This window comes from Hemibagrus wyckioides, linkage group LG16, assembly GCF_019097595.1.
Source record: "Hemibagrus wyckioides isolate EC202008001 linkage group LG16, SWU_Hwy_1.0, whole genome shotgun sequence".
Taxonomy (NCBI): domain Eukaryota; kingdom Metazoa; phylum Chordata; class Actinopteri; order Siluriformes; family Bagridae; genus Hemibagrus; species Hemibagrus wyckioides.
This window is the reverse complement of record NC_080725.1, coordinates 7,359,919-7,386,357: the sequence shown is the minus strand read 5'-3', so window position 1 is coordinate 7,386,357 and position 26,439 is coordinate 7,359,919. Positions and strand designations below refer to the sequence as shown.

Genomic DNA, 26,439 nt, shown 5'->3' with positions numbered 1-26,439 from the left:
CCATGCATGTAACTCAATCTCTTCCACTCCAAGCCATGTTTTCCTAGATCAGCTTTCAACTTTAGGGAATATTTCAATTTAAGGAAGACCCTAATAATAATACATTTAAGAGAAGGTTTATAATATTAAACATAATATTGTTTTGGATTGAAACTTTCCACCATGCAGGAGTGTATTTTTCCCCATATAAAAAAATCATTAAAACAATAATACTTAAATAATACACAGTATATTCTCTAGAAGGGGCATAATAAGTCCCAAATTAGTTTGGATCAATACATTCATCTATTTAAAAGTTATTGATTTTTTATTTAAATAAGTTACTGTAACATTTAAACATGGGTAAGTTTTAAGCCACTATGGATAAACACATTTGCCAAATGCCACACATTTAAATTGAATCTTGTACAATCTTGCATTTAGTTGAAAAACTCATTAAAAATAGTACCAGTTAAACTATCCAAAGCAAAGAATGTAGTATATTCTAGGGACGCTGCATATTAATTACCAAGTTGGATCAATACAATCATTTATTTAAAGGCTTAATTAATTAATCATTTAAAGGTGCACAGTAATGTATCTGGATCAACATACTCATCCATTTGGCACATATTACATATTTCCCAAAGATAGAAATATAATGAATAGAAATATGGTGCAAAGAGCACATGTAGTATCCAAACCACAGATGCACAGGAAGGGGTGAAACCCAAGCCAGCAAATAAAGCCATCCAGAAAGTGAATGATAACAATATCACTATGTCCGTTGATTATTTATATACGAAGTCTTCAGAAAGACAATATAGGTTCAGGCTAAACAACTTATCACACAATAAACTAATGCATATAAACCCAAATAGAAACCCCTAAGTGTCGTTTGACATCCTAGGAGAGGCTTCAGAAGCTGATGTATTGTAGCACTGGTGTATTAGGTGACTTTTTACTTGCTATCAACACTCAAAATAAAGCCATTTTATGTGCAAACAGTTCACAGGTCTGCCTAGTTTTGGAATCGTTTGTCAATTAGTAATAATTATCTTTAAAAAAAAATGTATGTACAAAAAATACAAAATCATACAAAATTCATACGATATATTAAAAAATACCTATAATTTGTAGATGGCATGTAATGTTTTAGAAAACAATGTTTTAATTTTAATTATTGTCAGATGCAAATTTCAGCTCATCCGTGTGGGTCAGTTTATCAGCATTTGGCTTGCATTTCGCAGCTCCCTTGCAGAAAGATGCTGAGATCGGGTGGTTCATTTCACGCGTTTGCTTTTTGAAGCACTTTTATGACGCTCCCTAACGATTCAGCGTCGCCAAATTAAGGAACTTATATCGGAGTTTATTTTGGAAAATGTTTTACCGTTTCCGAATCAGGATTTGATCTCGACTTGATTAAATGGCTGTAATTGACTCTCATTTTGATGACAAGTTCAAATAATGTAGCCGTACGATAGTTTAGCCCGCCATTACTGCGCCATTGACCGGAAATACCAGAATGTCTAAATGTGAAACATTCCTGAACTTTAAAGATTAGATTTCTTGCATTTGTAAATTTGCAACACACTGTCTGATCTGCTCACACATAGTAGTTTGATTCTGGTATTATTTACGTTTATTTACGGAATTAACTGCAGCGAGGCCACACGCCCAGAGTGGTACACTCCGTTTCCATGGTTACGGCTTAACAGTCAGCACGCGACTTTGCAAATGTTGCTGTTAGTTTAGGCTTTAGTCTGATTTTAAGATGGGAGAAGCTGATGTAAACAAATATGATTTAGCGCGATTGCAGGCCGAACTCGAACAGGAGAGAGAGATCAAGTAAGAATTATCATTCTGTTTTAGCTATTTACTGATACTGAAATCAGCTGTCAACATTGTAAGTAATATTGCTCGTGCTCTTAACTTCAACTTTAATGCACACCCTTTTAAGAGAGATGCTGAAAGAATCTGTTTGTGACCTGAGGCGCACCTTGGCTGATTTGGAAGAGCGTGTGAACAGTGTGGACGGAGAAGGTGTGTAAACTGAATCAAATCCTGCATTCTCTAACAGGCTTTATTACAAATAGTGATTTGTAGAGAAATGTGTTTATCACTGGATTGGGCGAGTAATTACAAAGAATGGGGTAACAGTGCTCTGCTGATCTGAAGTAAGAATAAGTTTGAGAGGTTTTCTTAAAGGTTGAATGAATTGTGAATTTGGGTTAGTTGTAAAACCCTCTTTGTGCACAGAGAACGAATGGAGAACCAGATATGAGACCCAGCTGGAGCTGAACAGACAGCTGGAGAGGCAAATTGGAGTTGTACAGGAGAGGCTGGAGAGTCTACGTGGAAATCCTATGGGTACAAAATGTTTTTGAAATCCATTAATAAATACATTTTGACAAAGAAAGGATTCATGAAATCTCCAACATTAATTTTGCTTTTTTTCCCCAATGTTCTTATCAGAAATACAATATTTTCTAACAAAGCAAAATTGTCAGTATTGTCAAGTGCATTTGCAAAACCCATCAAGCACCATGATGAAACTGGCTCACATGAAGACCATCCCAGTAAAGCAAGACCAAAATTTACCTCTGCTGCAGAGGAGAAGTTCATTTAGAGTTACCAGCCTCAGAAATCACCAATTAACAGCACCTCAGATTAGCTGTTATGAAGGCTTTACAGAGCATCAGTATCAGACATATCTCAATATCAACTGTTCAAAGGACATTACTGTGTATTTCGGCCGCCTTCAGCATTGTTTTACAACGTAGAAAGAAATAAACATCAGGAAAGACCATGGAATTAGAAGATGTGTCCAAACTTTTGACTGGTAGTGTATATATATATATATATATATATATATATATATATATATATTTTGCTTTGTTAGAAAATATTGTATTTCTGATAAGAAAAGCAAAATTAATGTTGGAGATTTCATGAATCCTTTCTTTGTCAAAATATATATATATATATATATATATATATATATATATATATATATATATATATATATATATATATATATATATATAATATATATATATATATATATATATATATATATATATATATATATATATACTCATTCTGTCATTCTGCATCAGGGGGTCTGCCAAATGCAAAAAGATATTTTCCATCTGTTGGCAGTCACAACCTCACTACCTCATCCGTCAGAAGAAATCTAACTGTACAGTTTGCTGAAATTTGCAGAAAAAATAACATGATACAGTATAACTGCAATCATTAAGCCACTCTTTAAGATTAGATTTCTTAATTATTATTTTTTTAAAAATCCATACATTTTCATTACAAACTAGAAGTTGTATTTGGCATGTATTGTTTTGAGCTACCGTTTTAATTTTAATTTTAATTTTTTTCCAGCTAATCAGATTATCTGTGTGGGCAGTAGTTGGTTGAGGATATTTCATAGGTCACTGAAAGGTTGATGCTGAAATCAGGCATGTAATGTCAGTCTTATTACACATTTCCTTTTTAACAAACTTTTATGACGCTCCCTAACGATTTAATGTGGGGATATCAGGAACTTATCCAGTATTCGGACAAAATTGTTCTACTGTTTTTGAATCATACAAAAAACATTTTTGCATGCTTTTATTTAAGTGACGACATACAAACGTAAATCTACACACAGCAGTGTATGGTCGTGTTTATTATATTGTAAAAGTATCTAAAGTTGATATAAAATGTTTACATGCTGCTAGTAGTTTTTTTGTAAAAATTAAACCAAGATAAATCATGTCAGATCTTTTTTAGACCTTCAAGTAATATACATTATATACATTATGCAGCTATCATCAGAGAAGTGTTTCTGATTAACCCCAAATAAAGATCAGCTGTTTCTCCAGGATTTTGTTTAATCTGACTGGCAAAGCTATGGTAATGAAGCTAAAGAGCTTACAAAGCACATATGGGATCTCATTGTGGAAGGTATAGATAGGGAGAGAGGTACAAAAGAATTTCCAAAACATCAGCTGTACTAGGAAGCACTGTTGGGAAGATGCATACATCACCAGGTAGCCACAGTGTCCCTTCAAAGATGACAAAAGATAGAAAAACAAGAATAAATCTGATCATGGAGCCTTGCCAAGAGAGCTACAGTGACATTAAATGAGCTGAAGGAATATACTCTGAGGAGACCAAGGTAAAATGTTCTGAGCATAATTCTAAAAGCAAAAACAAGACAACATTATGTGACAAAAAAAAATCTGACATGATTTACTTTGGTTTCATTTAATTTCTTTTTTACATTTTTACAAATAATTTTAACAGGGGTGGATAGACCTATTCTATCCACTGCAGAGCTTTGTCACACTTGTCTATTGTTCAAAAGCCATGAAGAACAGGTTTTCTCTTTTAATACATTTTACCTGAATACCTACAGTGTATTCAGAAAGTATTGATACACCTTTACTTGCTCCTTTTTTGTGTTGGGGATTTGATTTTGAATGGATATGCTTCATATTTTTCATTCATATTTGGGCTTTGGCTAGACCACTCAAAGACATTTAGAGATTTGCCCTGAAGCCACTCCAGTGTGTTTTTTTTTTTTTTTTTTTGCTGCCACCCATGTTTCAGAGTAGGGATGGTGGTAGCCAAGTGATGTGCGGTCACTGTTGATTGATTTTGGAGATCCACAGGCACTTTCTTGGACTTGCTTGGTTTTTGATCTGACAATGCAGTGTAAATTAATGACTAAAGCAATCAGTTTTTGATTTTTATTTCATTTTCAATAATCTCTAAAAACATTTCACTTTGTCATTATGGGTGACTAAGTGTAGATTGGTGGGTAAAATAAAATTCAAAATCAAAACACAATAACGCAATAAATAATGGCTGATGTCTATTTTTCACCCCCAGATCGACTGGCTTCAATTCGCTCGTATGATGAGATGACAGTGGTGAGTAAAAATTTGAAGACTTGAATTTCAATATTTCCGAACATCATCATACGCATTCACAAAATCACCCACTCCATTAAATTCTTAATTTGGATGTGTTTAAGCTTTAATTTAACTTATTGACCTCTGGTATGTTGTGTCAATTAGAGCCTGTGGCAACTGCAATTATTGTGCTGATAAAAATCTATTAAGCCATGAACGTCAGGTAGATAATTTGGGAGTAAAGCATTAATTTAAAAAAGAAAGTTCTGCAGATCTGACCATGGTGGAAGAAGAAAAGCTAAAGAACTAAAACAATCTTAATATTTACTCTTACATGTTGATCTTTAATATGTTTACAAGCTTATGCATTATATCACAATTCTCTGACCGTTAATTAGGTGCAGTTGATTAAGATTAGAACAGTATTAACTAAAATTGCCATTATCAACAAATGTCATGAAAGCACTTTTATGTGAACTTAAACATTCAACTGTTTGGAAATACAACTATAAGCATTCTAAATTCAGCTTATATTGATTAATACGGCTGATCAAGAATCCATGTTCATTGTACTGATAAAACATATCTATTTAATTTATTAGGTTAAGCTGTTCATTCTGTTCAATAATTTTGCTTACATACCTGTCCCAGCTAATTGTGTATCAGAAGTGTCCAGTCTTATCCAAAAAGGGCTGTTTTGAACCAAACAGAGGCCACAACTGAGCTTGTTGAAAGCCAAGATCAGTTGATTAAACGGGTGGAATCAGGTATGGCTTTTGCTTGATTGGGGGTTGGTTAAGACACAGCAGGAGAGAAATGAGCATTGTCCTCTCAGATTATTTGACAACCATTTAACTAACCAGGAAAAACCTGGGAATGTATTGCCTACGTGATGACTGTCACTAAGTAGTACAGGGAACAGCACATTATTTGGTCATGAGCCTTTTATACCCTGTGAATGGTGATATAAGATCCATGCCCAATCACTAAAAACTTTTTCTCATTGAATACTGGATGGGGCAAGTCCCCATGTAGAACAAAGGTGTATGTGATGTTTATAGCATGTTGTCACAGTACTATGAATGATATCATTCTGTGGACTCATAAAGTTATAAAGGGACAAGGCAGGTTTATCCACAGGTTTCCAAGCCTATACGTTGGGCTGTCATTAGAGCACATTGTCCCAGTTAGCCCTAAGGTGAGTAGGTTCCACATACACTGAACAAAATTATAAACGCAACACTTTTGTTTTTGCCCCCATTTTTCATGAGCTGAGCTCAAAGATCTAAGACTTTTTCTACACAAAAGGCCTATTTCTCTCAAATATTGTTCACAAATCTGTCTGTTAGTGAGCACTTCTCCTTTGCCCAGATAATTCATCCACCTCACAGGTGTGGCATATCAAGATGCTGATTAGACAGCATGATTATTGCACAGGTGTGCCTTAGGCTGACCACAATAAAAGGCCACTCTAAAATGTGAAGTTTTATCACACAGCACAATGCCACAGATGTCGCAAGTTTTGAGGGAGCGTGAAATTGACATGATGACTGCAGCAATGTCCACCAGAGCTGTTGCCTGTGAATTGAATGTTCATTTCTCTACCATAAGCCGTCTCCAAAGGTGTTTCAGAGAATTTGGCAGTACATTCAACCGGCCTCACAACCGCAGACCACGTGTAACCACACCAGCCCAGGACCTCCAAGATCATCTGAGACCAGAGATTTCTGGGATTTTTCCTTGCCATTTTTGCCTCTGACTTCCTTATTAATGATCTGATTCTACATCTGGTTTGCGATTATGCTGCTTTGTGGCAATGTCTACTGTTAAGAAAGCAAGGTTCTTTCCCTGAACCCTGGCAGTGATCCAGCATTCATATAACCTTAGATATATACATACACTATATTGCCAAAAGTATTCGCTCACCCATCCAAATAATCAGAATCAGGTGTTCCAATCACTTCCATGGCCACAGGTGTATAAAATCAAGCACCTAGGCATGCAGACTGTTTTTACAAACATTTGTGAAAGAATGGGTCGCTCTCAGGAGCTCAGTGAATTCCAGCGTGGAACTGTGATAGGATGCCACCTGTGCAACAAATCCAGTCGTGAAATTTCCTCGCTCCTAAATATTCCACAGTCAACTGTCAGCTGTATTATAAGAACGTGGAAGTGTTTGGGAACGACAGCAACTCAGCCACGAAGTGATAGGCCACGTAAACTGACGGAGCAGGGTCAGCGGATGCTGAGGCGCATAGTGCGAAGAGGTCGCCAACTTTCTGCAGAGTCAATCGCTACAGACCTCCAAACTTCATGTGGCCTTCAGATTAGCTCAAGAACAGTGCGCAGAGAGCTTCATGGAATGGGTTTCCATGGCCGAGCAGCTGCATCCAAGCCGTACATCACCAAGTGCAATGCAAAGCGCCGGATGCAGTGGTGTAAAGCACGCCGCCACTGGACTCTAGAGCAGTGGAGACGTGTTCTCTGGAGTGATGAATTGCACTTCTCCATCTGGCAATCTGATGGACGAGTCTGGGTTTGGCGGTTGCCAGGAGAACGGTACTTGTCTGACTGCATTGCGCCAAGTGTAAAGTTTGGTGGAGGGGGGATTATGGTGTGGGGTTGTTTTTCAGGAGCTGGGCTTGGCCCCTTAGTTCCAGTGAAAGGAACTCTGAATGCTTCAGCATACCAAGACATTTTGGACAATTCCATGCTCCCAACTTTGTGGGAACAGTTTGGAGCTGGCCCCTTCCTCTTCCAACATGACTGTGCACCAGTGCACAAAGCAAGGTCCATAAAGACATGGATGACTGTGTGGAGTCTGGTGTGGATGAACTTGACTGGCCTGCACAGAGTCCTGACCTCAACCCGATAGAACACCTTTGGGATGAATTAGAGCGGAGACTGAGAGCCAGGCCTTCTCGTCCAACATCAGTGTGTGACCTCACAAATGCGCTTCTGGAAGAATGGTCAAATAATTCCCATAAACACACTCCTAAACCTTGTGGACAGCCTTCCCAGAAGAGTTGAAGCTGTTATAGCTGCAAAGGGTGGACTGACGTCATATTGAACCCTATGGATTAGGAATGGGATGTCACTTAAGTTCATATGTGAGTCAAGGCAGGTGAGCGAATACTTTTGGCAATATAGTGTATCTAGCATTTATGTTTAATTTGCCTTATAACTCTGCTTTCTTCAGGACACTTTGAGACACCGACTTAAACTTCTGACCACCAAAAGGAGTAGCCTTCAAAGCCACCTGCTGGAATCCCGCCTGAGAATTGAACAAGAGGGAAAGGTATCTTCATATTCTCTTCAATAATAACTTCAGGGTGCTTGTGGACATTTGTCCACAAGTCCTAATGTATGTATCTGTTATTATTTTTATTGCAATTGTAATTAATGTGTTGAAGCACTTCCTGATACATTACAAGTTAGCCTTGTTCAAATCCTTAACGTATGGTTTGTTTTTGTTTCCATTCTCGTAAGGCATACCAAAAGGCCTATGATGAGCGGCGAGCTTATCTTTCAGAGATTGCAAAGGTGAACATAGAGATCTGTTATATTTATGAAATAACTGCCATTTTATTATACATTTTAGTAGGATTTATCAAAGTTATCAATTTTCTCATCATTGTGTGAATTTTATTCTCTCTGATTTTATTATACATAAATTCAGTATAGAGATATAGATTATTCTGTCATAACATTTAAAAATGACACATATTTTACCCATGTATCATCAGGTCTCTTCTGCTTTTGAGTTGACAAGAAAGCAGCAGCTGGCCCAGTCCCAAAAAACTATCCATAATCCAGGAAAATGGTAAAGTATTACAGACACATTGTTGCATTAACCTTTGGGTTATAAATGCAAAAATGTAACAGTGTAAAATATAACAGCATTACTATTGTTATAACATGTTCATTCCACAAGGGATGCATCTTTGTTTAGTATTGGATGCAAAGCCAATAATTTTAGCATTTTACAGTACCGCTCCAACAATATGTAATATAGTGAAAGAATATAAGGCAAATATGCAGAATGCAGAATGAGCGAAGAATATGCAGATTATATGCATAATCGTTGGGTGCGAGTTTAAATATTTCTATTTTTGGAGGGATTTTAAGGGGTTTATTCATCCCAGTTTTAGTGTGATTAAGTGTTTGGGCAACAGGAAGTAAGTTTATGTGTTGTATCTTTTCACTACTTTAATTGCACTTGGCTGAAAGGCATGGATGAAATTCCTACATGCCTTTAACACTTCTAAGGAAATGTGCAAATTAACAAGTCTCTAGAACTGTACTGTGGGAGAAACAGAGTAGTCCAAAATCTCCCTTAGATGATGGTTTAGTTCTGGTATCATGAAACCGTAACATGATTTATAAAAACCATTATACTAATAAAAAATATATATATGAAGAGATAGAAATGTTTTTTTCACAGAATCAGACACCTTTGATTTTCAGTGACACTTTCATTTAAAGGGACAGTTGGAACCAAACCATCCTACCAAAATACCCTCCATAGTATAATAGAACTGTACCACTTGTCAAGAATCTGGTGAAGAATTGACTTCATCTGATCATATCACTTTATTTATTGCACTTTAAGGTTTTTGCACCAGTGAACTCTTAAATGTGCATTTGTCTTGTAATGAGGTGTTAATGCCCTGCAGCATTGCTATAATATCCCTCTGTATGTGGTTGTCAGTGGACTGACATGTATGATTATGTGGTCTCATCATGACATTCAATCACCTGAAGAATAGTTGCTTGTATGTCTTTATTTACATATCTCACTATTATACACAAGCATCATTGTTACCAAACTTCCAGCTCCATTTACTTATGTCTTCACATAGATCTAAATGCAGATGGCACTTTAGTCAGTGTTCCTCCTGAAACACAGCTAGCTGAGAAGTCTTTGTTACTGAAACCAAAATCAAGGAAATCTGGGCCTCAGCATTTTTATACAGAAATGGAAGGATGTTAACTGCTTAATGGTATCATGCAGTAGACATGTTAGGAGTCATCAGAACTTTCTTTTTTTTATTGTGTTAATGCACGTGTAAATGCGTGTAGCTTTAACAACCATAGACAAACCCTAACCCTAGCATTCTGTCATATTTTTATAGTGCCCCAGTGACGTTGAGGCATGACTTAAAGGGAAAGAGAAGTGTAGCCAGTACAGTTACACAGACTCGACTGCCAAGATTAAAGCACTGACCTGAGATGCTCTGCACGAATCCCCAAAAAAAAGAAGCATATAGCGAAACTCAGAAACTGATATGTCTCTATGTTTTATGATGTCCACATATAGTATAAGCATGTGTTGGTTCCCTCAGTCAATAACAAGAAAAAATATGGTAGAATGTTTTCCTTGCCATTCACATGTAAAGGTTGGATGAACTGAAAAAAAAAAGAAAATAAAAAGCATTACTTTTTTAGTTTCATTAAAACATCATCAAATGTGCATGTGATGGTTTACATTGTTAAGGTTTTATACAGTTTATCACGGTTGCTGGCCAAATTTCAGCCATTTGTTTCTTGGTTAAAGGAATAATAGCATTATTCTGGATCCACACACGTATCATTTCATCATTCATATCATTTAATGTTTTTAGGTTAGGTAGATAAGTGATTTACTGTGTTTACTAACAAATGTAGATAATATCACAAAGGTAGAAGATAATTGTTTTGTTTTTTTTGCATTTTGCATTTTGCAAATATGTCACAGTCTTGTATCTAGGCACTTCCAGCTAGGGATGCAAAGGGGTGGAATATTTCCATGGGAAGTTCATCTTGGGAATTTTGGAAATATTCTAAGTTGGAAACTTAACAGGAATTTCTGGGAATTTATTTAAATTATTTAGAAACTTATAATTTTATAATTTTAGAAAATTATATAAACTGTATATACAAACATAAATATAAACATTTTGTTTGGTCATAAGCTGACACCCAAGCAAATTATTGCATAAATGAGATTTTTGACTTTGATTTAATTGTAAGTAGAGCTTTAATTAATTCTTTCATTGAACAAAACAAAAGCATAAATGTTGAATGTGAAAAAAAAACATATTTCCTTCTGTTTGCTGTAAAACGAAAGCACCCCCTCCCTTTCTCTTCCAAAAAAATTCCCATTCAAAATCTTAATCTTCCGGTTCAAATTCAGAACTGTGGCTTAAATATTCGTGTGATAGTCAGAGCCTGGAGAATATATGAGAATTTCCCCTTTAAGTGACTAAGGGGGATTGTATGTGTGGGGATGGTCTTTTTTAGACAGTGTTTTTTATTTATGTATTTATTATTTTATTCTCACCTAAATGTTTGCTCAGTCAGTGTGTTTGTTTTGTACAATGGTAAACTTTTGTTGCACAATATCTTACACACAGCACAAGAAAGTTTTAAATATAAATTTATGTAATATTTATGTAATTTGCGTAACTACGTACCAAGATGAACATTTTTTAAAATTATTTTGTGTGCAGGATTTAAGAAATTATTAGTGCATGTTATGGAGGAATGCACAATGCATGAGGAGGTGTTGCCTCAATAGCCCTGCAGTGCTGTGTGCTCATGATTGAGGAATATACAGGGTAGAAATTCAACTGAAATTGCATTAAATCTGGTTGTTTTAGCCAGGATTATTCTGCATTTTTTCAACTACATTTAAGTTCCCTATAATAGGCTTACCTGCAATTTTGCAAATTCCCAGTTTATTCCCATTAATTCCCATATATTCCCGATAATTCCCATGGAATGTTTCCAGCCTTGAAAATTCCCAGAATTTTGCAACCGTACTCCCAGCATTTTCCTAATGTTGTTTGATTCTTGCTGTTTTTAAAAATGATATACTAACCAGGCAGCTAACTGGCTGTTTTATATTTTCACCAAATTCAAACTCACACATGGATCATGCCTAATCGCCTGGTTCCTCTTCCAAGGAGAATGGTGAGGCAAAAAGTCCAGTGTCTGCTGCCTCAGATTAACTTGTAGTTGTTTGTGTCAGTGTTTCTAATTCTATATAAATTGCCATATAATGCAACACACACACACACACACACTTATTTACATACATATATTTACTCAGTTAGGTAATATGTCAACCTCCCTTTTATAATAATTTTTGTAAAATAAAATTTTTATAGGTTTTAAAGCAATCTCTAATAACACATAATGTATGTATTATACCATCAGTGTATTTATTTATGTTACACAATTTATACAATTACAGTTAATAGGAAATTGACATAATGTACATACATGTACACATACAAACAAATCTGCCTTTATGTTTACTATAAATCTGTTCATAATGAATAAACATGTTTTATACAAATTCTTCAATAAAAAAAAAAGAAAAATGTCTCACATTTGCATATTTTGTTAATGTTTTTGTTTGGTTAGGCCTATTTTCAACAAATGTCTTAGAGCCACAGACTCATAGGCCAGCAAATGGTGCATGGGTTTGTAAACTGATCATCATATAGATGAATTTCCAACAAAACAGATCACACAACTACAAATAATTTATTATGGCAAAATAACCTGCTTGTATGCAGTAGCCTTATATTAAATAAACATGCTGTATGTAATAAGGTCTTTTGTGTAATTTACTTAGTGACGTTATTGTGAGTTTGTGTCATGTCAATGCTGGATTTGAACTCCATTTCCCAGAACATCCTGAAGTCTACAAACATAGGCACTACAGATTAGAATTCCCAGCACTCATTCGCATTGTCCCCACTGCTCACAACCTTGGGGTAACCATGGACAATCACCTGTCCTTTTCCTCCCATGTGACACCCTTATGTCGGTTTCTTCTGTACAACATCAGGATTTTTATCCACACATGCTGCTCAGGTGCTTGTTTAGTCTCTTGTCATTTCGAGACTGGACTACTGCAACTCTCTACTGGCAGAGATAGCTCTGAATGCAATTCCTTCACTCAAATGATCAAAAATGTGTCTGCTCGACTTGCTTTTAAGTTCTCCCACACCACCCCACTGCTGCGCTCCCTTCACTGGCTTCCAGGAGCTGTAAAAAACTCGGTAACAAATTCATCCTACCACCATCCTATTTTGTGAGTGCAATTACATGGGACATTGACTGAGAGATTGCAAATACCCCCACTCACCAAGAACTAGTATCCTATCCAGTAGAGAAGAAACAAACACATCAGCATATACAACCTTTGCAACACCTAGGTACTCAGTGAATATATCAGCTTCTTGCTGGTGGCAAGTTGACAGGCATACATTTTTTTCATGACCAGTCTGTGCTCAAACCAAAGTGTGAAAAATATGACCATGTGACTTGCTTGTTTTCACTTCATGTTTTCTGATTGCATGTATTTTTAGAAATATCACCTCAACCACAACCATCTCTGTCTCCTGTTTGCAGCAGATAAATTAATTAATTAATTAATTTGACAATTTAAATTAACATCATCATTTAGATCCACTTTTCTCAGATTTTTTTTTACAAGGAAAATGTCCTGTAGAAGAGTTTCATAGTCATATCAGCCAAGGTAGAAAATATACAATATATGACTTTATGACTAAATATCAACCCTATGAAGATTAAAAATATCAACCCTATGTAGTATAGAGAAGATGAAATCTGTTGCTAAACATGGAATGATTCGAATGAATCTTTCTGCACAGCTGGATGTTTGCTAGCATTTTGAACAGCGTGCATCAGTTCACCATCGGAGGACAGTGTATACACACACACACACACAAACACACACACACACACTGCCTGGCCACTTTGAGTGAGGCACACATTTGCTGTGTCATGGTTTCGATAAGCTTATACAATGTCATAACATTTATTTCCGTCCAGAGTTGTCAAAGAGTCAGACTGCTTTTTTGTGACATAGTTTTTGTAATTTATATATATATATATATATATATATATATATATATATATATATATATATATATATATATATATATATATATATATATATATATATATATATATATTTATCTTGCCTTCCACACACTGCAGATTTTCAGTGCCCAGTGATCCACTGGGCAGAAATGATCCAGTTTTGTTTCATCACTCCACAGAACAGAATTTGTCGCTTATTTGTTTTTGTTTGATTTTGATTTCTGGCATGAAAAGACATTCTTTTGACTTAGCCACATTTCTAACATGACACTCAACCCGTAGCCACTCAACCCCTAGCCAAGTATTTCATGTTCTAGCATCTCAAGTGTCTCAAGCACACCTGATACAACTAATCAAGGGCTTCATTAGAATCATTACAAACAACTGAAAATCTGTAAATTTTGACAGTAAACATTGTGGATCATGGAGTAAAGGATCATGGTGAACCATCATATTCAAGAAAGTAATGTGGTTGGAAAAAAATCTTCAATGATCATGTTCAGAGATCACTTAAATTTTTTGGTGAAATCAAATCATAAGAAAACAACATTAGAACTCACGGCTGTTTAATGTTTAATGACAAAAGCAAGAGCATTTCCACACATGGAGAACTCAAGGGACTAAAAAGCTAGGTAGCCTTAAGAAAAAACACTTATCAGTTAGGCTAATTGGAATAAAATGCTGCAATTTGCTCAGGAGTATAAAGATTGGTCTCTGGAGTAATGAAAAAACATCATGTGGTCTGAGGAGCTGAGATTTATCCTGTTCCAGAGTGATGGACACATGAGGATAGGAAGAGAGGCAGATGAAGTGATGCACCCCTCATGAATAGTGCCTACTGTACAAGCCTGTGGTACACGCAGTGTTAAGATCTGGTTTTGCTTCAATTGGTGAGGTCTAGATTTAGCAACATTATGAGCCCAAAACATGATTTCAGCTGACTCCCTGAATATATTGAATGACCAGGTATTTCTTTCAATAGATTTTTGGCACAGGCATATTCCAAGATGACAATGCAAGGATTCATCAGGCTCAAATTGTTAAAGAGGTTCCAGGAGCATGAGACATCATTTTCACACATGGATGTGCTGGATGTGCTGGAGAAGTCTTCACACAGCGGCCTGACTCTCCCATCATCAATACAATATCTTGAGAAGAAATGAAAGCAACTCTCGACAAAAATAAATGTAGTGGTATTGCATAAGCTTATCATAATGATTCCACAATGAGTTTCATGTGATATATTGTATTGTTGTTACATTTTTATTATTTTATCGGAACAGAAATTGGATGTAGCAGAGCATAAAATTGGTGAAAATGAGCCTAGTATGGAAAACGAAATGTAAATATTCTATTCGTTACTAAAACTGACATTTGAAATTAATTGAAGTGAATGTAGCATTAATTTTATTAATTTGCGTGTACTGTGCGATAGCGGCAGTGGGGGAGGAGGAGAGGTGGCGCTCTGCGGTGAGTACTGCACGTCACGGAGGAGAGAGAGAGAGAGAGAGAGAGAGAGAGACAGCTGGTGAGCGAGCCGAGCCTCCTCCTCGCACACAGGACCACACGCTCTCAGGACAACAAAAGACGTGCTGCACATCGGTACCGACAACACACGACTCACATCTGCGACCTGAATTTCGTCTGTTCAGAAGAAATTTGCGTATTCACTGCCCCGAATATTTCAGTAAGTAAACATGCTTTGTCATTTGGACTAAAAACACTACAAAATGAATGAGCCTATAGGAAAGGCTCTGTGTCCGTCAGTCTCTGAGGCTATTAGTTTAAGCCCTGATATCTTTACCTGGCTAGTGTTACATTCTCAGACTGTGTGATAGCATGGAAGCTACAGCTAGCCTGCTATCCAAACTCCGATCATTCATAGACAAAATGTTGGGCAAGCATCAGTCGCAATATGCTGCTACTGTAGGTTCTGCTACAATAAAATGACCCTACGTACTTTTCCCCAAAGGAGTGAAATTTTACCAGTTGTTACCAGTTCAGTTGTATTGAATAATGTATTGCAATTTAACGTTATATTAAGGATGTCAGTTACAGGATACTATTCAATGGATTTAATAAGGTTTAAAGACTTAAGCCGACCCGACTGTAACCTCGAAAGCAGTTGTTAAAAAGTTATTTTCCGCCCGAGGCAGGAGTGACATCGATTACCGTTAAACAAACACAGTCGTGACTCCGTCTCCTTTACAGCCAGTCATTCTCGTCTCCTCGTATCTCCTTATAGGTCTCAGCTCTTGCCGGCAGAAATGGATGAACACTTCGACGCACGAGATAAAGTGGAGAGGAAGGACCGGGGCGGCTCGCGAGCCAACGGCGTCCCAAGCCCTGCCCACAGCGCGCACTGCAGCCTGTACCGCACGCGCACTCTCAAGGCGCTCAGCTCGGAGAAGCGAGCCAAAAAGGTTCGCTTCTACCGTAACGGAGACCGCTACTTTCCCGGCCTGGTGTGCGCCGTTTCCTCCGAGCGCTTCCGCACACTGGACGCCCTGCTGGCCGAGCTGACGCGCGCGCTTACCGACAACGTGCACCTGCCTCAGGGCGTGCGCGGCATCTACGTCATCGACGGCTCGAGGAAGATCACCAGCGTCGATCAGCTGCAGGAAGGTGAGGAGGGGGACACCTATTGCTGCTCAAAATATTAAACGAATACAGTCACCATTAACGCCAGCTTTTGAAATTCATGATGTTGCCAGTGAATTGGATACACCAACTTTATATAAACAGGAAAACGATAGCTTTTTATATATCTTTTCGTACACAAACTTTCAGCCCAGCTCAATCTGGAAAGGAAACTCCATAAAACTAACACTGGCCACTTTATTTGACTGGTGGTCAAAAATGGAACTACAACAAGTGCTATTAGCGTCCCTTCGGGGGGTGAAATTGGCTGACCAATGCTTACGGTAAGAACATTTTTAGAAGAGGAAGAGCAGCATTCCACAGGAGAGATTAATAATTCTTAATCTAAATCTAATAAAATATTCCCAAATTAAGTATAACTGAAAATGATGTGTCTCTCTTTTCCAATGACTGAATTATTTCAGCTAGTTTCAGATTTTTCAGCTGTAGTTTGGCTGAAACCTTGGTTAATAATATTAGGTCAGGTTTCTTTCGGATCACCAGATTTCAGCCCACTGTTTTTTGACCAGGACCATTAAACAACTGAGGAAATCTGTTGAAAGGTTAGTAATCATCTCTTCACTAAGGTTTTAAAATCAGTAGCATAGTACATTGAAGCTAATTTGGTGGGTCATGGTGGCTCAACACTTCATTAGGACATTTGGATTTCCCTATAGTTTGTCATACATCTGAAGATTGCATATAGTAAACTGCTAGAATAGGATCATTGACACGGAGGGGTTTGACCCTTCAACACGACCCTTATTATCTCTAATCCTTTTCCTTAGGAGCATCATTTAAATATATAATTGTCATTTCATGCCTCCTTCACTGTCACCCTAAATTACATACTGGTATTTTGCCATGGTTTATGTTTTCAGGAGAGAGTTATGTATGTGGCTCCACTGAAGCTTTCAAGAAGCTTGATTATATGAAGAACATCAACCCCAATTGGTCTGTGAATGTGAAGGCCTCTGGATCCACTAGATGCCTCCCCTCCCTCTCCAGCTCTAAACTGGGTCTCCATGAATCCAAAGAGAGCAAGGACTTCATCAGGCCTAAGCTGGTCACAATCGTACGCAGTGGTGTGAAGCCACGCAAAGCTGTTCGGATTCTGCTTAACAAGAAGACAGCGCATTCGTTTGAGCATGTCCTGACTGATATCACAGAAGCCATCAAGCTTGACTCTGGTGTTGTCAAGAAGATTTACACTGTTGAAGGAAAGCAGGTATGACAAGCTCATCCCTTCTGTAATTGCTTTGTGTTTAACAAAACATACCTCTCTTTGATAGGAAGATCGGTGTTCTACGTAGTTACTTCAGTGGATATTTATTAACTCATCAGTTAGCACTAATTAGACATTTAATCAATAAATCCAATAAAATAATTCAATCATTAACCAGTATTAACCAGCCAGCGGTCTTCAGCAGTCTTCCTTTTCATGTACTACAAAATAAAATGACCTTTTCTTCTACGTAGATGCAGATCAAAAATAAGACCGAAAGTATTTAAATTGCCTATAATTTAATCCAGGGCATGAGTAATGTCCATAATATATAGCAAAATATGTGTCTAGAACAGGGATGTCTGATTTCTGGAGGTCTAGGGAGCTACAGCTTTGCAGAAATTAACACAAAAGATTTAATATTATTAAAGCCTGGTAACACAGTATGTAGAGCTTCTCCACAGTGCCAGTGTTTCCATTATGATCCTGAGGTCAGGGTACTGTGTGTGTGGAGTTTTGCTTGGTCTCCCTCTGTTTGGGAGGGTTTTTTTTGTATTCACTACTTTCCTCCCACAGCATGCTGGATTGGCTGCTCTAAATTACCCCTAGGAGTGAGTGCATGTGTGCGTGATGCCCTGCAATGGACTGCCATCTCATCCAGCATGTGTTCTCTATTCTGGAGTCACTGCAGCACTGACAAGGACAGATCATTAACTGAAGATGAATGAAAATATATTAAAAGCCCAGCCAAGTGGGTGAAACAATGCAGAAAAAAGCCTGCCATTAACCTCCAAGCCGATCTAGTATGAGACATGAATGGAAACTTGTTCTTGTGCCCACACAACCTTCAAATCCGCCAGCCACTCACTCCAAACAGGCAGAAATAGCTCCAAATTTGTGCTCCTTTAAATTCCACCCACCCCTCTACCTTCACACATCTGTGAACCCACACACACACACACACATACACACACACACACACAAACACACACTGACTCATTTTCACACTCACATAGTCTCTGTTTTTTTCCTGACAGTCTGTCACTGTCTCTTAACTCTTCGTTTCCTCTCCCTCACTCTCAGCATGCATATCTGTTCAGACAGGTAAATGTGGAAGGGAACTCATACCATCTGGCTGAATTTCATCAAACCAATTAGTTTGTGCACAGATGCGATTTGTCTTTGGTGCCTTTCCACTAACTGATGCTGCTCTGCCAAAATCTGTGAAATTGTTTAGTTTTTCAGTCAGAGAGGAAAAACATTACTTAGAAACACTTGACTTGCTCAAAATACACAATCTTGGACAATTACTGAAATCACAGAACTGTGGCTGTTTAAAGCAATCTCACTTTTAAAGCAGTGGGTATGGAGTGGGCAAATATGAAATATTTACAAAATGTCTATTCTTTTCAGAAGTATTTATAGATATGTTTTGTTCTTTATCTTTGTGATTGAGATATGGTTAATTGAATGGCAATATATCAGAACGAGATTTGTGTCTCATCTATTATGAGCAGTCTTAAGTCTTAAAACATATTCAGCTGCATTTAAGGTAAGTAAAGCATTGTTAGAAAGCTAATATTTTTTCCTAAACAATTTCTTTAATCCTTGAATACTTCCTCATTTGAGCTGAGCACTGAAATAAGTGGTAATTAGAAATAAACTAATGTGGGTCTGAAACTAGGAATAATAACGAACCATTTTCAACTTTTAAATTAGCTAGCATTGCTTTTGTCACAAAGATCTGTTGAAGGCATTGTACTGAAAGATCAGCTCTGCTTAGAACTCTGAGGTGAGAAAAGAAGAGGATGTGGCCAGACATACACTTACTGAGGACTTTATTAGGATCAACTGTACAACTAATCATTCATGCAAATATCTAGTCAGCTAATCATGTAGAAGCAGTGCAATGCTTAAAATCAATACGTACAAGTAGCTTTGGGTAATCTCTACATCAACCATCAAAACAGCAAAAAAATTTGATTTTGACTGTAGCATGATTGGTAGTGCCAGACAGGCTGTTTTGAATATTTCTATAATACAGAGAATGTCTAGACTGGTTCAAGCTGACAGAAAGGCTACAGATAACCACTCTGTGCAACTGTAGTAGAAGCAGAAAAGAAGCAGAAGCAGAAATCATCTCAGAAAAACAAAGAGAAAAAGATGGTAGGGTCAGACAGTATGAGTCCATAAACTCAACAGTCCAGGCTGGTGGAGGTGGTGTAATGTTGTTGGGCATCTTATCTTGGCATACTAATCCATGCCATGATGAAGAGAGCAATGGGAGGCCCTAGCCAGTATTAGTTTAGTGTTCCTAATAAAGTATTCAGTGAGTGTAGATAACCCATGAAGAAAATACCTGGAGCTGGTTACGAATCAGCTGTAGCTCCTAGTTGCTAGCGTTAGCAGTTAGTCAATTTAAAAATAAAAAAGACTGAAATAAACCTTACGTTATTAGCTATAACTAGAAAAGTAAAAAAGGCTAAAAATATTAAATATGTTTACAATGAAATGTAAAGTCTGACACTTTAAAATAACATTGATGGTAATTATTATTGGACAGTGACTTTTTTAAGTCTAGGAACTGATAGACTCAAAGAAAATAACTTACTATTTGGTTGCATATCTCTTGTATGCAATAACTGCATTAAGCCAACAACCCACTGACCCACTGTGGGTGATGCTTTTCCAGGCGTGTACCACAACTTCTTCCAGTTTGTTTGTTTTGTGGGGTTTCTACCTTCAGTCTCCTCTTCAGGAGGTAAAATGCTGCTCAGTTGGATTTAGGTCTGGTGATTGACTAAGACAGTCTAAAACCTTCTACTTGTCCTTCTTCTGTTCTTTGTTGTGTTGGCAGTGTGTTTTGGATCAATGTCTAGCTGCATGATGAAGTTCCTCATAATTAGATGGGATGCATTCGTCTGTAAATTGGATTTCTATAGACGATAGATTTGAATTTAATCTGCTGCTGCCATCATGAATTACAATCATGAAGATCATTTCTTCCTCTACATTTTGGCCTTTCTATCACTTTAGTAGAAGTGGGCCTTTTCCAGAACATTTATGGCTCATCTCAGTATTTCTTTGTGAATTCCAGTTTGGCCTTTTGATTCTGACTGCAGAAAATAAAAGATACAGTGTGTATTCAGAGATGCAGAAAATCTCGTGCACCCTTATCAGTAGATAATTTTTTAGACTCAGCAATATGATGATAGTAGTTTTGATTCATTCAGGCCCAGCAAAACTTTTTGGATGAAGTTGAAGGTGTGCGTCAGCTCTTTTGGATAGTTAACATGTAATGATATGTAATATCAATACTACTGCTGTGTTGCCAGTGTGAGCAGTTTTCAGCCACAATCTGAGGAGTATATTTCTCCAGCTCTTCATAGAACTTGTTCTTTAAGCTGATATTTGTAATCCTGTAGAATTCTGCAAATCTCAAATCTGCAATCTAGCGTGTAGACACATAGAAAAATGGAAGACGCACACAAAAATGGAATTTAAAAGACAGCAAGTGAGAAGATGACCTGAGACTCCAATTAAAGTCAGGTCACTTTTCCAAAAAGACCTTCACTGGTTGTGATGATTTGTCTACAAATATATTTACAAATATATTTGCACCACAGTTCAAATGTAGTTTGTATGTTTCTTTATCAACCCAAAAGGTTGATAAGCCCAACTTTTGAAAGTTTGGTAGGTAGTTAATTTTCCAGATAATGTAGAAATCAGTACCTTTCTGTAATGGTAGGAATTGCTTTGGTGTTATCAGCAGCTGACCTTCTACACAACAGGCAGAAAGAAGAAATGTATCTTCAAACCTTCTGTTGTTGTTAACAGATATATTGCCTACATGCAGATTAAAGACTCTTGGGTGTTTAACATAATAGGACTTGTGCACTTTGCTTTGGAAGACCACATTAGAGGATTGACACTCCTGCTTCCATACCAGTAGGAAAAAATCCCCAGTATAAGTATACGTCCCATCAGTGGTGATTCTATATACAGCATATAGTGTTACTATCAGTCTTATGTTTAATGTGTTGGTTTAGCACTTCAGGTAGTGTTGAAACTAAAACAGAAGTCACAGCTGATGCCTGCAAATGTGTTTTGAAGCATGCTGGAGCAGTTGAATCATACACTGGGGTCTGCTTGCTAGTCTCTTTAGCACATTATTGAAAGTTGGAAGCTGTCCAAGTAATGCAGCTTTTTTCATTTTTGAGGTTGATATGGGAATGATTCAGTTTTTTGTGTAAAATTAAAATGTATGAAGTGTTTTAGATGAGTCATTTCCTGAGTACATAAAGCCAGAGGTTCTAGAGGTACAATACCTTTAAGGAAGTGATGGGATGAAAATGCTGCAGCTTTTGTTTAAAGCTAATTGCACACCACAATTGCTTTCACTTTTTCACTTACTTTAGTTCACAGACTGAATTCACCCTCAGCGACATCGTGGGATTGAAATTGGTTTGATTCCAGACAGAAACTGCACACATATTCTGGTCGAAATGACTGTACAAAGCCTTTCAATCCATGAGCCACATGATTATCTGCTGCAACACTATCTTGTATTAGTGTGCATATATGTCTACAATAAAGGGCCATGTACACTTTCATAGCCATATTTCTGAACATGAATTTTACAGCACTGCCAGCTGCATCACAAGCAAGTTTGCTGAACAGCAAGTATCCAGTAAATTAAACAGAGTTTGTTTTCCTCAAAGTATCTAATGGATTTGTGACTTCTATCTCATCAGTGCACATCAACAGTGCCAAATTACTCCCCTGATGCTGACAACAGCTCATTTTCTTGAAAATACAAACCATCCTGATGACTTGTATTGACTGGATTGTGGGGAATGTCCTTCTTGAATTCTGGCACGTATATCAGTATGTTTAAACAACAGTTGAATCATGGGAAGTATAGGGATTTATACAGATATGTGCCCAGTTTCTTTCAATAAAGATTTTCTCCACTTATTCAGGGATAATTCTGTTCCTTTTGGCAGACGACCTGACAAAAGCTTTATAACAACACTAACAATTTCATTGAGAAAAGCTTCAAACAGCTTCAGTCATATTATGTCTCTATATGTCATTAATTGCCTCTTTCAGCAGAGGCTTCGACAAAGAAAACACCTCAATTGCACTGTAGTTTTGCATTTAATTGGCTGCGGTCACACTGACTATCAACAACATTCAGTATGTCTACAATATCGGATTGTGTACGATCCTCATGCGACTGTATAACTGCCCTCATCTCCAGCAACTACATCATCAAACAGGCCCGAAAATGTTGTACTAACAGCTATTCCATGGGCCCTGGTTTTGTGAACATTAAATGAGGAGTAGACATTTGTGCTCAAATGCCCTCTTAAATGACCAAAAATAGGATTCCCTTGGTTACTTAATAACACATAAAGGAAACCACCTGGACTCCATGACATGCATGTCTCTTATCTTTCCCATTATGAAATCATAATCTGTGAATTTTCAGTGTATTGAATGAATCCTGTGCGCAAATGTATGTGCAAATGAGTCATAGAGAGAAGATAAAGGGCTAACCTTTAAAAAATGGCCATGTTGCAATCGATAATGATTGAGTAACTGTGCCCAGGTAAATAAGGAGGAATCCTAATCTGCATTTCTCATCCTTCACCCAAATCTAAAGTATGAACACATGAACACTATGAGAACAACACACGTTTTAAAACTAGTCAAATAATGTGCATTTATAGTAAAAAAAACAAAAACAAACCTTTTCTTCTTTGTTTAATTGGCACAGTAAATGCTATACAGTGCATTACTGGCAGGAAAGGTAAATGTTTTAAAGTCAAAGATGATTATCTGCCATGTTTGATAAAAAATGAGGTTATGGAAATAAGATGATCCCTCACTATCAATATTTATCAAGTTAAAATTCATGATTCTTTGCTTATTTTATTTGAGGTTCTTAAAGTCAAAATGTTCAAATTGTTGAAAAAACGTAAAGGTTTTAAGGTGATTGACCTATTTTACAGTTTTGAGTATAGTTCACGCTTTTTTTAAGAAGTAGGTTATACTGTTTGGGAATAAAATGCAGCTCTCACAATATTTCTGTCATCATCTGTTGTTTTTCTGTCTGATCATTTTCATGTCTGGTTGTTAGTACACCAGTGGTTTTTTCTGAATTTGTGCAATGGCTTGGATAGATTTTCCCTGAAGGCTGAAATTCTGATCTATTGTCTCATATTCATCTTTTGATCACAAACCCGAATATCTTCAGTGTATAGCAAAAACCATAGAATTGGTCTTCCTGTTCCAATATTTTCAGAGGGGGATTTATGTTTCCTCCAGTCCTCAGAATTTGAAGTAATAAACACAGTTCAAATATGACTGGCATAATACTCCTGCTCAATGCTCTTGTGGCTGAATGGACAAATCCCCAAAAGCCACACTCCTAAATCTATTAGAAAGTAATTCCAGAAGAGTGGAGGTTATTATAACAGCAAAGGGGTTTAAATTCGGAATGGGTTGTTGAACTATATTTAGACATTCGGATTGTGGGACTAAAACATACCTATAAATATATATCATATATAAACATAAATATACACTGAACAGGCATAACATTATGACCATATATATATATATACACACACACACACACACACACACACACACATATATATATGTATATATATATATATATATATACACACACACATATATATATATATATATATATATATATATATATACACACACACACATATATATATATATATATATATATATATTCCTGTAGAGCTATGATATTTGTTCAGGAAAATCTTTGGGGATTTGAGGCAAACAATGAAATCCAAACAAACAGTGACAAACACTGAAATCCATCTGCAATAGGAAGCTGAGGAAGAGACTCTAAGTTTAGCTCAGCCCAATCAATTCCTGTTGGTCTAAATACTGGAGTTTCTCATTTTTTATACTCGACTGTTTGTGTTGCTCTTTGCTATCATCAGAAACACATTAGATGCTTTTGTCTACAAAGTTTTTTTTTTTTTTTTTTTTTACCATATTTGAGTTTTAATTTTTGTATGCAAATCATGTCTGGCATTGTGTGAGGTGACAGAATATATCAGCCACAGATCCTGTCAATCAGAGGCAGAACTGGGTTTCTGGGTCTTGCAGTAGATCTCAGTCTCTTGAGGTGCCACGTCATTAACCTACATAATAAGGTATGTATTGAGTAGATAAAGGCTGTATGCTCATTCCTGTCTCATTGTGAACCAATTCAGGAGAGACTTACTAGAAAACCAATATTTTCAAGTTGCTCAGTAACATACAGTAATGTGTTTTTGCACTTGTGTAAACATAATTTATGTAAAATCTGATCATTTGAATTTGTGGAATCAAGGTTCAAGGTTGTTATTAAGGATGCAACCCACTCATTATGATTTACGGGTTTTATTGTGTGTGTATTGTTCTATAGTTGAAAGTGGGTGGTTTTTAAATGACATTACAGAACAGGAACAGTATTACAGTTAAGTATTCCAATTAAAGAAAGAACTACTCAGCAAAATTGTAATTTATCTGTACGAATAATTTACTTTAATGTACTTGTTATTGGCAAAAGTCAAGATCAGAATAATTATCTAATAATAATCTAATCTAATAAATTATCTAGAATAATCTGTAATCTTATACACTAGGATTTTTTGACCTACACATGCTCACAATTATATATAAATTCGTAAGGTGGCTAAGAATTCTAGAGTTATATATGTCTTTGCCACCTTACAAATCTGTATGGACTCACTGCTGCTGAAAGAGTCTACCTTTTTTATTTGGAGTGTGTCTGCACTTTCTCTTCAGTTTCTCGTGCTTGCTTATAAACATTTTTGCAGGTGTCCAGGTATTATTCTCCTTGCATTTGAATTTTTATTTGACTAAAATTAGTTTAACCAACTGAAACTGAAAAGATGCTGATGGCCATATTTTGATATTTACATATTACTAAAATTATGTATTGTTGAACATCCCATTATAGATGTAATCCCTCCTTAGCTATTATTTTAACCTCCACTCTTCTGGGAAGGTTTTTTAATAGATTTTGGAGTGTGGCTGTGGGGCTTTGTGTCCATTCAGCCACAAGAGTATTAGTGAGATCAGGTGCTGATGTCAGGTGGGACATAAGTCAGCATAATATTCTGCCTTTAACTTAACTTAAAATTTTATAGAGACAAAAAATATTTGATTAACACTAACCAGATCCAGAAATTATGGATTTTTTAAAATTATTATTATTTTCAATCAGAAATCATTTGCTCTCCCATTGATGTTTCACAATCATACTATTTTCAGAACTGTGTGTAGTTTAGGACTAAATCTGGGATGTGCTGTACTCAGATTGGTTGTGACGTTGTTTAGCTTGTTGAGTAGCACAGTGGTGTCAGAGCAGAGTGAGCAGATGGATTCGGTGACCTCTCTCCTGTTCCAGACAGGGACAGAAAGAGCACAGCGCTCAAATGAATAATGAAAATGTGTCAGGTCGGTTTAAGCCACATTAAAGTCCAATAAAGCATTCTAGTGGAACAACTACGCCACAAGTGTTGAAACTCTTGCTCTCTCTCTCTCTCTCTCTCTCTCTCTCTCTCACTTGCAATAACACTACTGACACATATCAAGCACTTGACCTAGTGGACACACATTTTTCTGAAAACTTGAGGCTCATCTATGTGACAGGCTGAGAACAAGCCCAATCAGTCTGCTCATGGTGAGGCTTTTCTAACAAAAGTTTTTTCA

The 26,439-nt window shown here is 36.8% G+C and overlaps 2 protein-coding genes and 1 long non-coding RNA gene across 5 annotated transcripts in view; 2 read left to right on the top strand and 1 right to left on the bottom strand.

Annotated features, from left to right (window-relative positions):
* The first annotated feature begins 1,675 nt into the window (after window positions 1-1,675).
* ccdc169 (coiled-coil domain containing 169) lies at window positions 1,676-10,165 on the top strand. Its single transcript, XM_058412418.1, has 8 exons — window positions 1,676-1,827; window positions 1,940-2,022; window positions 2,239-2,349; window positions 4,873-4,913; window positions 8,095-8,193; window positions 8,385-8,438; window positions 8,642-8,718; window positions 10,031-10,165. Exons 1-8 carry the CDS (start codon window positions 1,754-1,756, stop codon window positions 10,119-10,121), a joined length of 630 nt encoding a protein of 209 aa, XP_058268401.1. The 5' UTR covers window positions 1,676-1,753; the 3' UTR covers window positions 10,122-10,165.
* Window positions 10,166-10,201: 36 nt separating this feature from the next.
* The window catches only part of LOC131367155 (uncharacterized), a 38,376-nt gene continuing 22,138 nt past the window's right edge, over window positions 10,202-26,439 (bottom strand). Inside the window, exon 3 of the long non-coding RNA XR_009206896.1 lies at window positions 10,202-10,304. This is a non-coding gene — a long non-coding RNA (uncharacterized LOC131367155). The remainder of the gene's footprint in view (window positions 10,305-26,439) is intronic.
* Window positions 15,316-26,439, top strand: part of dclk1a (doublecortin-like kinase 1a) — a 56,541-nt gene continuing 45,417 nt past the window's right edge. For all 3 annotated transcript variants that reach the window (XR_009206895.1, XM_058412415.1, XM_058412417.1), the window contains exons 1-3: window positions 15,316-15,483; window positions 16,042-16,421; window positions 17,318-17,664. Coding sequence is in view for 2 of the 3 variants with exons in the window: in XM_058412415.1 (XP_058268398.1) it covers window positions 16,064-16,421; window positions 17,318-17,664 (705 nt within the window). In the remaining variant the exon portion in view is untranslated. The remainder of the gene's footprint in view (window positions 15,484-16,041; window positions 16,422-17,317; window positions 17,665-26,439) is intronic.